General features: G+C 36.3%; 1 protein-coding gene across 1 annotated transcript; it reads left to right on the forward strand.

The window, feature by feature from the left end:
• The first annotated feature begins 9,248 nt into the window (after positions 1-9,248).
• LOC120337481 (co-chaperone protein daf-41-like) lies at positions 9,249-14,102 on the forward strand. The gene is made up of 6 exons (XM_039405271.2): positions 9,249-9,426; positions 9,971-10,154; positions 11,071-11,169; positions 11,842-11,994; positions 12,247-12,346; positions 13,372-14,102. The coding sequence occupies exons 1-6, from the start codon at positions 9,407-9,409 to the stop codon at positions 13,458-13,460; spliced, it is 645 nt and encodes a 214-aa protein (XP_039261205.1). The 5' UTR covers positions 9,249-9,406; the 3' UTR covers positions 13,461-14,102.
• Positions 14,103-15,133: the final 1,031 nt, after the last annotated feature.

Here is a 15,133-nt window from a genome sequence, read left to right on the forward strand (position 1 = left end):
TTCTTAAAACAAACAAAAATTTCTGTAAGCATTGTAAATATACTAAATTTTTACAAATTAGATGCGTTCCGGTTGTTACGATTTTTTCAACTTATCACCGAATATAATATCAAAACCATATTCCAGGGCTAAATTCCAATTACTCAAATATTTAGATAGTAAGCGGCTCCCGGCCATAATTTCACACATTTGTAGGGCCAACACAATATTTCCTGTCATTATGTTCAAATCATCGTTGATAAAATAGAGGGTACACATTACATTTGATTAATTTTTTCTCAAGCATAAGTCACTGACTATTGAATTTTGAGAGAGCTGATACTTTTGTGATAATTAGTTGATATGTTGGGAATCAAAATTTTTATGAATTTCCTTGCCAGCAAATTTTACCAGTTATTGTTCTTTTTATAAAAATATGCTGTATATAAAATCGTGTATAACTCCAATTTGTTTATTGTCATTACCACTCATTTCGCTTGATTGGATGATTGACAGATTTGTCGATATCTCTTGGTTGTCAATACTAGAGATGTACCTATGTATCGGTATCAGGTATCAGCAATATCGGCCAATTTTTCGGTATCGGTAATGTATCGGTATCGGCTAAGTTCAGACCGATATTTCCGATATATTTAGCTTCTCTATATGATTCAAAATGTTTTAAAAAATAGGTTAAAATAATAATCTTGAAATTATTTTTTGTTTGGATAGATCGTGATCTATGAGCCATTGCACGTTCCTACACCCGCTGACCTGTTTTAAGCCATTTATCAGTCAAACTGGGTCAATTAATTTGAGTATTCTCGCTGCCGAATTTTTATATTAAAATTTTTAATATTACATGGTAATTATGAAGAATTATATCGATCGAATATTAGTGGATGTTCCGATGTGTAAAATTTAAAATACGACGTTATATTGGCACAAAATCCTACGTACGTTACTCAATGTATCAGTTTCATACGATAAGTAGGCTAAACATTTATTTATTTACCACCAACAGTAGCCAAATCCTACTAGTTTTCTAATAAAGCACCGAGATTACTAGCGCCAGTGCTCAATGCATCTGAATCAATTAACGCATTTGGATCCCAAACATCTACTTCTCAATATGTGATATTTCTCTTTTTTGATCCGAAATGATGTGCACTATTAATAATGCTCAAAGGCTATTGTTTTAAACCGTCTGCCCTGCACAATTGAGGTAATAATTACATACTATCGGAATATCGGCAATATCGGTCGTTTTCGAATATCGGCGTATCGGTATCGGCTTTTTTAGCTGGTATCGGTATCGGCGACAAAAGTGGTATCGGTACATCTCTAGTCAATACCGGCATCTTCATAAATGAAAAGCATTAGAATTCGTGCTTGTAACACGGCACTGACCAAAACATTTTACAGAACCATACAAATTAAGTCAAAATTAGTCCTATATTTGGCCTATGGCAACAAATATATAATATTTTCAAGGCCTGCACAACTTGAATGAACGAAAGAGCAGCAACATACAAAAACAATTGTTCACGGGCCACAACTTATCATTATTATTGTAGAACTTATATCATGTCATATTTTTCGTAATGTCGCGTATGAACAGTGTAACACGTGATAAATTCGACGCAACAAGCCTTCAATAAGATAAGTTGCATTTTTTTCATAGGTAAGTGTCAAGATTTATTCCATAAATAGGAGAGAAATTGTATGTGTAATAGAATATGCTGTAAAGTTTTGGTGTACCGCACAATGCATTCTGCGGCCGCCTTTCGCCCATACACTTCCGACGGTGAACCGACGTACAAATATTTTTTGTCAATGCAATACAATAAATTCACGAAAGTCGGGAAATCCATTCAATTTATTCAACAACATAAATTCTACATTTCTGAAGATTTGAATATCAAAGTCTGTATCGCAGAATATAGATTGAGAGCATCAAAACAAAACAAATATACAAAATGTCTAGATCTAGAAAACTATCCAGAGGTTAGCTGTTAGCAAAACATTGCTGTCATACTTAGCCGCATGTAAGTATTACAAAAGTTAATGTGATTTGTGAAAATGGAGCAGCAATTACAGTACTATCAGCGCAAAATGCACGTTCGACGTTCATTTTAGCACAAGGAACGTACACAGTTTCACCAAAAGCACGCCCCAAGAGTGCATCCTTCGCAGAAAATGTTGCGTACCGATAGAGAACTTAAGCCTATTATATCATAGCTATTCCTAGAACATTTTTGGATTACTGTATTACTATCCAGGTACATTGAATGGTAACTGTAAGACTGTAATAAAACAACGCGCCATTACAAAACCCGACGCAGTGATTCCCGTGTCCACTAGAGAAATGTTGGAGTCGGCATGGCCCAAGATATATACAGTATATACACTTTTTTGGATCCTATTTATATTTTTTATTCTAATTTTCGAATTCATTCTTCATTGACCCGATTATTCAAAAACATTGAAGGATGACATTATTTATCAGTGATGTTAATTTATTAATCAGTAATTTATCAGTAACGAAGAGGTATTTGATGATGCAATTTTGAAAAGCGCACTCATTGTAGCCGTATTCTTCAAAACAGTACTTCAATCAAGAGCAATGTTTTTGATGCCCATTTATACTTTTTGCTCTAGTTTGTATATTTCCAAATTGCTTCCGCAACAGACATATCTTAGGTTGTCGATCGTTTTCATATGTGTCGAATAATTTGTTGGATACGTGCATAAACCAATGATCTCCATCGAAACCCATTGTAAAATTTTTGCGAATCTCATATGTATCAAAATCCAATAATCGAGTTATCATGAATCAGGTATTTCATACAACACACTTTCGAAAACAATTTATTTTGATGAGTCTACAATATTCGTCACGAAACACTGAAAGGTAATTTAAGTTGTGAGATTTCAAAAGTGATCTTGCTGACAGTATTCAATATAAAGGGGGTAAGCTGTATCCGGAACGCCATTCCGGTTGTTAAATATTTTATTGCACTTGCGTTCCTGTTGTTAAAATAATAGCTATTAAATGTACGTTCTGTTACGTCATTATTATTTTACATCGCATCAGACAAATAACTATAAACTAGTACAGCCGTAATGTGGAATGGATGTTTCCCGGCCTTTGACCCCAGGAAAATTCTCCCCATACCTCACCATTATAATATTTCTCCTGGGTAGTTTGAATATCAATAAGAACATTGCAAGTTCTTTTTAACTTGAAAATAACATTTTTAATGAATTGCTATAAATATACTTGTCATTTTATACAGACATATTTCAAATAGTTTCTTGTAGCTCTCCAGCTCTATCTTAAAACAAACAAAAATTTCTGTAAAAAAGCATTGTAAATATACTACATTTTTACAAATTAGGTGCGTTCCGGTTGTTACGATTTTTTCAACTTATCACCGAATATAATATCAAAACTATATTCCAGGGCTAAATTCCAATTACTCAAATATTTAGATAGTAAGCGGCTCCCGGCCATAATTTCACACATTTGTAGGGCCAACACAATATTTCCTGTCATTATGTTCAAATCATCATTGATAAAATAGAGGGTACACATTACATTTGATTAATATTTTTTTTCTTAAACATAAGTCACTGACTATTGAATTTTGAGAGAGCTGATACTTTTGTGATAATTAGTTGATATGTTGGGAATCAAAATTTTTATGAATTTCCTTGCCAGCAAATTTTACCAGTTATTGTTTTTTTTATAAAAATATGCTGTATATAAAATAGTGTATAACTCCAATTTGTTTATTGTCATTACCACTCATTTCGCTTGATTGGATGATTGACAGATTTGTCGATATCTCTTGGTTGTCGATACCGGCATCTTCATAAATAAAAAGTGTTAGAATTCGTGCTGGTAATATGGCACTGACAAAAACATTTTACAGAACCATACAAATTAAGTCAAAATTAGTCCTATATTTGGCCTATGGCAACAAATATATAATATATTCAAGGCCTGCACAACTTGAATGAACGAAAGAGCCGCAACATACAAAAACAATTGTTCACGGCCCACAACTTATCATTATTACCATATAACTTATATCATGTCATATTTTTCGTAATGTCGCGTATGAACAGTGTAACACGTGATAAATTCGACGCAACAAGCCTTCAATAAAATAAGTTGCATTTTTTTCATAGATAAGTGTCAAGATTTATTCCATAAATAGGAGAGAAATTGTTTGTGTAATAGAATATGCTGTAAAGTTTTGGTGTACCGCACAATGCATTCTGCGGCCGCCTTTCGCCCATACACTTCCGACGGTGAACCGACGTACAAATATTTTTGTCAATGCAATACAATAAATTCACGAAAGTCGGGAAATCCATTCAATTTATTCAACAACATAAATTCTACATTTCTGAAGATTTGAATATCAAAGTCTGTATCGCAGAATATAGATTGAAAACATCAAAACAAAACAAATATATATACAAAATGTCTAGTTCTAGAAAACTATCCAGAGGTTAGCTGTTAGCAAAACATTGCTGTCATGCTCAGCCGCATGTAAGCAGTACAAAAGTTAATATGACTTGTGAAAATGGAGCAGTAATTACAGTACTATCAGCGCAAAATGCACGTTCGACGTTCATTTTAGCACAATGAACGTACACAGTTTCACCGAAAGCACGCGCCAAGAGTGCATCCTTCGCAGAAAATGTTGCGTACCGATAGAGAACTTAAGCCTATTATATCATAGCTATTCCTAGAATATTTTGGATTACTGCAATTACACTAGAACTCCTAAGAAGGCAAAATGATGATTGGCATATTTGATTCATACTTGAAAATCTACGAAGTGGAATGAAGTGCGAGTGGATGCGAAAAGGCTTCTGTAACGTCACTTTTTGCGTCTTGCTGATTGGACAATATTACGAAATAAACAAGGCAGTCGACTCTCGGAGAAACATCTCTTAGAGATAAATTTCGAGCAAAACTTTGCGGGCCAGATGAAAGGACGCCGCGGGCCGGAAGCGGTCCGCGGGCCGTAGTTTGGTGACCCCTGCGTTGCAGCATTGTTGCCAGTAGTTGATGACCGATTTTATTATTAATTTTTATCACTGGAATGTGAGTATTTTATTTTTAATAATTCGTGACTTAGCGGGTCACCAAAAACATGGTAATCCGCAAACCGATCAGTTTTTCGTTATCCCAGGCTATGCCATCTATAATGCCCATGACGTCAGCAATGACGTAATAATGTTTTCTGTGCCTATGTTATATCGACATATGGTAGTGTAATATGTATTAGGCCGTCATAAATGAATTTTTAAATTTTACCGGACCGGGTACCGAACCACAGTCATACATTGCACATGAAAACGTTACTAAATAACATGCGTCAACTTAACACCACCTGAATCGGGGTACAAATTTTGGTACAGTGACTGTCATAGCCGTTTAGGGCTGATGGACAATTCGACTACATGGACAACTCACCAGGTCTATCTGAAGTCGAGTTGTCGTCTGCCTCCCATTTCACATGTCCCGTGACAATGATCTACTCTTCCCCATTCAATTGCAATATGAATTGAAATACTAAGTAATCCGTTTCATTCACTTCTCTCCATTATTGGAACAAAATTTAAAAAACAAGCCCCGCTTTTACCAGACAGCTACGAGTTAGTTCAGTGTCACCGCGCTACCGGAACTGCCCTATCTTTAGAAGATCCTATCTTGTGATAGCGGGAATTGAAATTGCAAGATGGTGCGACTCACAACTGTAGTAACACCAACGATCCGAGTCACTACTGTAATATAACACTATTCGCCATTCTTCAAATCTTAGCAAAGCAAGGATTCCAATACGAACCACCGACGTTTGATTGCACGTGATTAAAAGACATGAAGAGCAGTGCCAGCATATGAGTCCGCAGAACGTTGGGTGACGTCATAGCAAACAAAAACAAATCTCACAGAGCCAACAGAAATATTTGAAATAAATAAAAGTAATAGCCTTCTGGAGAAAAAAATCCTTTTTAACCGCTAAAAATTTCAAAGCAAGTGGTCCAGTAATCAAAGAGAAAAGCGACTTTTTCGATTTTCCACTAGGTGTCCAGAAAGTGTCAAAGAACAAGAACAACAACATAATGTTGAAACGATCCATAGGTTCACTACGTGTGCAATTATCATATTTGTGTTTGCCCAAATAAATTAGTATAGGTATATATATATAACTATCAATAGGATCCCCTTTTTGGACACGTAGTGGACATAACGATCGTTTCAATATTATGTTGTTGTTCTTGTTCTTTGACACGTTTTTAAAAAGTCGCTTTTCTCTTCGAATACTGGACCAATTGCTTTGAAATTTTCAGTGGTTAAAGATTAATTTTTTCGCTAGAAGGCTATTACTTTTATTTATTTCAAAATTTTGCGTGAATTCTATGAAATTTGATATTTCGTCAAAAATTTTGCTGTATTATTTTTTATCCATGGGAACACGGATTTTAGTCAGTGTCATGACTGGCTGAACGTTTTGATTCTGCAAAATTCTTGCTACTGGAAATTTAGAACTTTTTTGAGGGTACCGGTAGCGTCAAAGGTACCGGTAAGGACTGATTCGCTCTGGTCTAACGTTTCCATATATTTGTGCGTAGCTCTCTTGTTCAGCATATTAAGGCATTTTAGGGGAAATAACTTTTCAAAATTCTAAATATTCACATTTCGATTTTTAAAGCTAGAGAGGTGGGGCTCTTCATATCTAGACAAATTCATTTATTCGGCCGTATTTATTTTAGTAACCTTTGGAATGAAAAATATTCAATTTTTGGGGAGTAAAGGCTAATTTATAGCTATCCTAATTTTTTTAGCTATTATTAGGGTTACCATATTTTTTTGACTACAAAGCATAGAGAATTTATCTATTCGCCCAAGCATGCTTTTCTGTAGATAACATCGTCAAAAAGATGTTACAATGTTACATTCACGTGAACGTCCGAACAGGACCAAATAGAATGATTTTACACGTGATACGTTCGCTAACAATATTAGCGGGAAACGACGAAACAAACAAAATAGCTCATTCACCTTCAGTAAGTAGGCTAGTGTTGCGCTACACAGCAACAACAGTAACGAGAACATGTTCGTGTGGCGCGGCGGTGTGGCTCAACGGGCTAAGCGTTAGGAATACGCTCGCCACCGCACCTCTAATTACTCTGCGTGGGTTCGCAGGTTCGAATCTCATGCAGGGATGATTATGTGCGAGAGGATTGCTGGACTCCGCGCCGTCGTTGGGTGGTTCACGTAACCGCTGGTCGGTTACGGCTTCCTCCACCATTAAGTCCATGCTTACAAAAACAAAACAATATAACTAATCCCATGCCCGACTTGGAATGGTAACCGGACGAGAGGCCGTGAATCGCCATATGGATAAGCCGTCTTATCGGCTTTCCTCTCACCCGGGATAAATATGTAAATCCTATTATATCCTAATATGCTGGATGGCTGAACTGATGGCTTTGGGCTGACTTGTCGGGACGGCGGGACAAGACGTTAGAAAGCGGGACTGTCCCGCCTAAAGCAGGACGTGTGGTAAGCCTAGCTATTATACATTTCGCCCAAAGCATTTGGATTTTGGAGAAATGGGGATGAAGACTGTATCAGTAGACTCCCTATTTGGAGCGAAAAAAGAATTGATCACGTAGTACGCTATTTTTATTTTAATTTGCACTATTTTTGTGGAATCTTACAGCCGCTAAACAAGGACAGATAATTGGTTTAATTTCACAAACATATTAATCAATTCAGAGCCACATGGCCTTAAATCAAAACGAAACACTGTGAATAAACAGTTAAAATTGTGGCGCTCAGGAAACGTACATTCGTGTTTTCGTCATGTATACTCTATGGTTATGAAAAATTTAATTTATCATAAGATGTAGTTGGTACTTTGCTTTCCCTGACAACAACAAAAAATAATAAATACCCGAATCCCGCATTGAAATTTCAAAATATAAATCTGCCATTTGGTCGTTGATTAACAAATGGCGTCACGGCGCGCACGTGCTGCTCGCGACGGGTGCTTCACTACCTTGCGACATTTCCCCATTTACAAGGGCTTGCGTCGGCTTATCTCCCTCTTTTCGATGTGTTTTTGACATGCCGGCGTTCTATGAATTTCTGTATTTGAAAGTAAGGACTGAGGCAAGTCTGCAAGTGTACCTAGATTTTGATATGTCATCTTTTTACATAGCCTTATGAACTGAATCCGTAGTTCTGTAGTTAGTTGAAGTTTGACGCTGGTTTACAGGCTTAGGACAGACTGACAGAAGAAACATCTGGAATGTTGGTTGAAAGGGTTGAAAGATAATTATGTACTGTTGCCACTGCTGAACTGTATAAGGCAGTAAGGTCCAGCATACCGGTACGGTACTCAGATAGTCCACCGGTACCGTACCTGGATCATGTCATAAGCTTCATTTGACTGTTTGACATTATCTGGTCTTTTGAGAGTTTGGTGTATTAGACTAATCAAAATTTGTAAATATGCTTCTAATAGTCGGAGATTTCAGTCTGTCTTCAAACTGTCTGTTAACCCAGTAACCCTCCAAATTATACTTTTTGAGTTTTGTTTATTTATAAAACTATTGACAGATTGACCTCAAACTTTGAGGTCTGCTGGTATACCGGTAGTTTAGTACCACATGCACTTCTAGTTGGCCCCGGCTCAACAATTTCTGAATTTTTGCATAGGCTATGTCATTCCTAACCCCCACCTGCCGTCGCCGGTCATCCAAAACGCGTCTGCGCGTAGACCATCACCTGAAATTGAGCAAGCTATTTCTCTTGTGTTCTCGACACAACGACCCTCATATGAGACAGATCGCCGATATTTGTGAGTTTGTTATTGGCGGCGCAGATAGCTAGCAGCTATACTTTGTCGAGCTCTACGATGTGAGTGTGACGTAATTATTGCGACATCTGATGATACCTATGCTGGCTTGAATAAATTTTTGATGCTGATGAATGAGATTTGCCAGTTTCAGAGTTTGTAGAAAGGTGAACAGAATCAGAAAAGGTTAGGTATATAAAATTGGAAACTTGAGGCCTGGGGTTCGATTACCAGTTACAGAATTAGCTTTCCAATCATCTACATTTTAACTAGAACTTACACCTTTTGAAAGTTAGGCGTTTTGAGACCTTGGGTCATTGAAAAGGTTCGTCTGAGAAAATCTGGTGTGAACACGATAACAACAATAAACTTGGGTATTATCTGTGTTTTACAGCATTAATAGTTTACAATTTTCAGTAGGATATCTCTTCACACCTGCTCGAAGCTGAGAACATTCAGAACTCACTTTTGTTGTTATTAATTTTTCGTTTTCAATAAACTTCAGAACTAGACGTTGCATTATATTCAAATACAAAATGTCTTCAGGAGATTCATGGTAAGCTATACTCTGTTAGCTTTTGTTCTATAGCCTGTTTGTTTATCTCTTGCCCCATATTTCCTAGTTTGATCACGATGGTAAATTTGTTCGGTACTCCTGTAGTATGTGAACCAAGATGGCGGACACCGAAATGTAGTATGTTTACCAGGTAATGGTTAGGCCATAATTTCAGGTACAAATACTACGGGAGTCACTTGGCTAGTCCCCGAACTCGTAATAGAACTAAAATAAGGAAAATTGGAATAAAAATATGGCCTAACCTGATACACATACTACGTTCTGGTTTCTTGGTTCACATACCACGGGAATACCATTTGTTCACCACTAACAAAAATGAGTATCAGAATTCAAGCCAATCTTTAACCAGCTTGAATCTTGGTTATCAATGAAATTACAAATAGACATATTTAGTAAATAGTTTGATGTGAATTTCTAATTTTTTAACCAAAATTGTTGGAACAAAGTCTTAAAGCAGGTTGGAAATGTTTTCAAAAATTAACAGAGTCCACAAGTTAATTGTATTATTTTTTTATTTTCATAGTGAATATGTCCCAACAATATGGGCACAGCGAAAAGATTTACTGCTGATATCATTTTGTGTCGAAGATTGTAAAAATCCAGATGTGAAATTCGAAGAAAAGAAAATAATATTTAACGGTCAGGGTGGATCGTTAAACAAAAAATATCATTCACAATTAGAATTATTTAAAGAAATAGATCCTAAGGTTTGTTAATTTTTTCTACGTTTGTGATTTAAAAAAAAATATAATTCATGAATTGAGATGTGATTATATATTCAAATTAAGTTTTATTCCATTACAATTTAACACAGCGACTTTCTCAGTTTCTGTTCAATGTTCATAATATGTCACATACTCACATTCATGAATATTGTCTCTGCTCAAAATTATCAGTTCTAATATGGTTGGGAGATACAGATTGAGATTATACAAATAGTTGTGTGTTTTTTTATGCAACGTATTGATACTTTTACACCTAACAAGACTCTGCATAGGGAACCACTAATAGGTAAGGAGCTGCTTCATCAGTTCTTTCGATTCAGCATTGCCTGAGCAGTTTATTAGATAATCCTGTTGTGTGTGAATCAGGTTAGGGTTAGGCCATGATGTTATCCCGATTTTCCTTATTTTAGTTCTATCACGAGTTCGGGGACGGCCTGTGTTAGCCAAGTGAATATACCCCCCTACCCATAGGTTTCGGTCCCCTTACACAACTTGATGTAAAGTATGCGAACAAAATTATTTACTGTAAATTCATATTGGTACACACACTTCTGGAGCGCCGTTTATTATACCCCGAGTTAGATGGCAGGCATGGGATTTGAATCCGAAGTGCCACCATAATTTAGTCTAACACTTTAACCACTTGGTCACTGTTTGTGCAAATCAATTTGTGTAGAAAGACCTGCAAGGCATATAACAAGGTGTAGTTAACAGGGTTAATTTCCAAAATTTCCAACTAACTTTGTTTTGTTAGAAATATCTACTCCTTCTCACGTGTTAATTAGAGAGTTGAAAATATTGAATCTGACTCAATATCTTATTAACTCAGGCTAATAAAATTTGGAACTTTTTGTGTGAATATTTTTATATGTAAAGTTTGTGTTTAAATTGTGTTTAGCAATGCACAGTGAAGAAAACATCAAGGCTAATATATGTACAAGCACAAAAGAAGGAATCTGGTCCGTTCTGGCCAAGACTGTTAGACGCAAAAATGAAGGTAAATTCTTTAAATTATACAATGAAAGTAATTATCTGCATCGACACAAATGGTTACAATCGACACCTAACAAAATTATGTATGTCTGAAGAAGTCCGACCTTGGTCAGACGAAGCATTATAGAAATATATTTGTGTTAGTGTGCAGCAAGACTCTTGAATCACTTCACATGGACAAACATGGCATTTTATTACTCTCTTTGAATACAACCCGATATATAATTTGAGATATTGCCAATGGTACGCAATGATTTAATTTGGGGTTTACCGAAGTCGATTGACCGGGGGCCAAAACTAGAAGCGGGAGGGTATTTGTGGACCCAGAGAGGGGAGCGCCCGCAAGGGCTGTTACTGTAAGCATATTTGAGATACTGGTATAATTGAATTGTTACTTATATACACATGCTCAAACTTTGATAATGATGTAACAAAGTGTTAAACTATTTCACTCAAGTTCGGCGGGCCATAGTAAATCGTTACTCAGGTCGTTATTGCCCCGTGGGCTGCAGTTTGGGAACCACTTATGACTGATTTAATTAATGTGGGTGAATTTTAAAATGTAATTTATTGAGTTTTTCTAGGCATTTAAACTGCATGGAAAATATACACAACTGTTCCTGGTATTTAATTTGACTATACTACGATATCTAAACAAACTCATTTATGATTTCAGCAACATTGGTTGAAAATTGATTTCAACAAGTGGAAAGATGAAGATGAATCGTCAGATGATGATACAGAAATGGGGGGTATGGGCATGGGTGGGGGCATGGGCATGGGTGGTGGCATGGGCATGGGTGGAGGTCAACAACCTGATCTTTCTCAGGTAAAAATGTTTTTGAAAACTGTTATGTGATACTGTAATGGGTAAAATTAGTGTATGCTTTTGAAAGAATATCTTTGATTATCAAATCAAGTTTTACACACGATTCTTCGATTGCTTATTAAATATTCTTATTAATAATAAACCTTTATTGAGGCTAATTTTGTGTGATTTCAGTGTAGTCAATTTCATTGCAGCTCATTATGTATTCACTACAAATATATTCATTTATTTTTATGACCTCATTATTTATAGATGCTACAACAGATGGGAAGGGGAACTGGAAGCGCTGACTTTGGTGATCTGGATGATGGCGATGATGATGAAGGCAGTGAACCTGATAGTGATGATGAAGGTATTTAATAATATATTAGATTTTTATAGAAAACAGAGCGAGTGTTTATGACTGGACAGCATTTTGTTCCTGAAGCTCTGGCTGCTGTGAATCAAAAAGATTACTGCAGTTTTTTGTTGTAAGCCTTGGATTTCGATGAAAGGGGAGGCATGAAGCCAAATACTCCTGTCCTCACCTATTACACATCATAGCTGTTCCCAAACTATAAGTCGTAATAGGTATAAAAATGGGTCGCAACTTTTTTTTACAGTTTTCAAGTTCTTTATTTCATTATAGACTGAACGTATTTCATTTGGCTTCTTTCTAGGAAGAACTATATCAAGTTAAGATTTGTTGAATCTTTTGTAGAAAGCCCCACCAACGCTCAGAATTACAGTAAATTACAATAATATTTAATGACAGTAAAATATACCAAGCCGCTGCCGACTGGTTTACATTAGGTTCCGATTTTTTGGGCACAGTCAACCTGTACATCACACAAGGTGTATAAAATTCGGTTCGACAAAAACAAGTGCTAGTATACCTAATATAAATTAGATTTCATTTTATTAATGTTCAATGTTAACTATGCTTTTGCTCCTTTGGTGCGGTGAACTCTACCTTTTATTGGATCTCTCTCATTTACTGTACTTACGATTTCTCAGCATACTGATACTTCTCAATTTGGTAGCCTATGATATGGACGTTCATGTCCATAAATCCATAAATGAATGCTTTGATTTTTAGAATTAATTTCAATGTTGAATTTCGAGGAAATTCATTTTGTAGTAAAATTTAAAAGAGTCTTATTTTGTCCAAATACCAGTAAAATGTAACTTAAGTCTTAGAATCTCATGCTATAATCTTCAAACATCTTGGTTCTCATATTTTCATGCAGCCTACAGCCCTATTTGTATGTTAAATTGCAACCTCACACCAAATAGTTTTTTATGCATTGTCTGGGGGGAATTAAACGAAAAATGTTTTCACCACTGAAATAGAAGTAGCGTTTTCTTTTTTCAATACTTTTTTTGTCTTATTTACAGACGTACCCGATCTAGAACCCAGTGATGCAGCTGAAAGTAAACCAACAGATAACGGAACAACTGAAGAACCTACTCAAGTAAAAGCATGATTTCCTCAGACACTGACATTCAATGGAAGACTATTGCTCGCCTAAATCATACAACAGACTCGAAACAATGAGCTTGAAATAGTGTTATTGATATGTGGTTTTTGTGATGCTACAACACTTTGAGTTTTGATCTGATTTTAGGTAATAACATGATGTTTATTGTACTGCGTCTCACTGAATTCAATTTAATGCATTACATGTTATATAATCTAGTTCAAATAGGCAAAAAGTTTGGGTAGGTATTCCAGACACGAGTAATTGTTAATATGAAATTCAGGCTTGTTCCTAACCACTGTTGGGCACATTTTTGATGTTTACGATGTAATGAATTTGTATGGCAATTGATATTTCTGCTGTTGGCCGTGTATGATGTGTTTTTGCATTATGCTACTGGACTCCCATAAAACATGGCATACAATACTAATGATTTTTCTGCAATTTGCTACTATCATCATTTAAAATAGCAAACTATTGGAGCACCAATGTGGATGCTTTTGCCTTTACCTGACATGTTTTTTTGATTTGAATATCTTGTTGAAAATATTGCCTGACTACTGGAACCCCCATGTTCATGTAAATGTTGTCCATGGTTGTCGTTTTCATTTTGACATTGAACAATAATTATTAAACTTTTGTAATTAACTGATGCTGTTTAATAGCTATGGTACGTAGGTTTTGTGTATGACTATTTTAAGTAGGGCCGTGGAATCGGGGTAAATTCACAATCCATTGTGCTAAGTGTTGGGAACACTATCGTCTTCGCACCTCTGATTACCCTGCGTAAGTTTGAATCCAGTGGAGAATAGTCTTGTGAGGGAGGATTGCTGGACTCCTTGACGCCATAGGGTGATTCACATAACCACTGGTCGGTTATGGCTTACTCCATCCAAGTCTGTACATCTGAAACAATTAACCAGCCATCCCACACCCGGGTGCGAGGCTGTGGTTCACCACATAATTAAGCCGTCTAATTGGCTTTACCCGGGATAAATATGTAAATCCTATTCACTCCAACCCCTTATTTGGAAGGCAATGGAAGTTTCGGATCCATTATATACATAAATGGCTATTTCCGCAATGCCCTTATTAGAATGATTATGTCCATACCAAAACGGGCATGTCCCTCCCAAAACAACTATACCCCTACTAAAATGGCTATGTCCATACCAAACAGGGCAAATCTCTTCCAAAACAACTATGCCCCTACTAAAATGACTATGCTCGCTTTGTCCCTACTAAAAATTGGTATATCCCTTCTAAAGTGGCTATACCCATCAAAAACTTTGTGTCCCTACTGAAATGGCTATGTTCCCACTTAAACGACTATTTCACTACTAAAAGGGCTACGTACTGAAATAGATTAGTCCTCACTAAATGGTTACCGTATGCCCACAATGTCTCTTCCAAAATGGCTATGTCGCTACTTAAATATCTATGTCCGTAATAACCCCACTAAAATGACTACTTCCCTACTAAAATGGCTATGCCCCTACTAAATTGTCTACGTTCCTACTAGAATGGCTATGCTCCTTCTAAAATGGATGTGTCCCCATTGAATGAGTATGTCCGCTTCCAAAAAGGCAATGCCTGCTATTTCCCTACTGAAATAACGTTGTCTCTACTAAAGTAGCGACGAGGGCTATGACCCGTCTGAAACGGCTATGACTATACTA

The sequence above is a fragment of the Styela clava genome, chromosome 10 (assembly GCF_964204865.1).
Source record: "Styela clava chromosome 10, kaStyClav1.hap1.2, whole genome shotgun sequence".
Classification (NCBI taxonomy): Eukaryota; Metazoa; Chordata; class Ascidiacea; order Stolidobranchia; family Styelidae; genus Styela; species Styela clava.

What these genes read in the sequence shown, in the direction of transcription:
- LOC120337481 (XM_039405271.2), top strand. Translation starts at nt 9,407, where the DNA reads ATGTCTTCAGGAGATTCATG. An exon ending in ATGTCTTCAGGAGATTCATG is followed by an intron (nt 9,427 to 9,970) that starts GTAAGCTATACT and finishes TTATTTTCATAG; the next exon opens with TGAATATGTCCCAACAATAT. An exon ending in TTAAAGAAATAGATCCTAAG is followed by an intron (nt 10,155 to 11,070) that starts GTTTGTTAATTT and finishes AATTGTGTTTAG; the next exon opens with CAATGCACAGTGAAGAAAAC.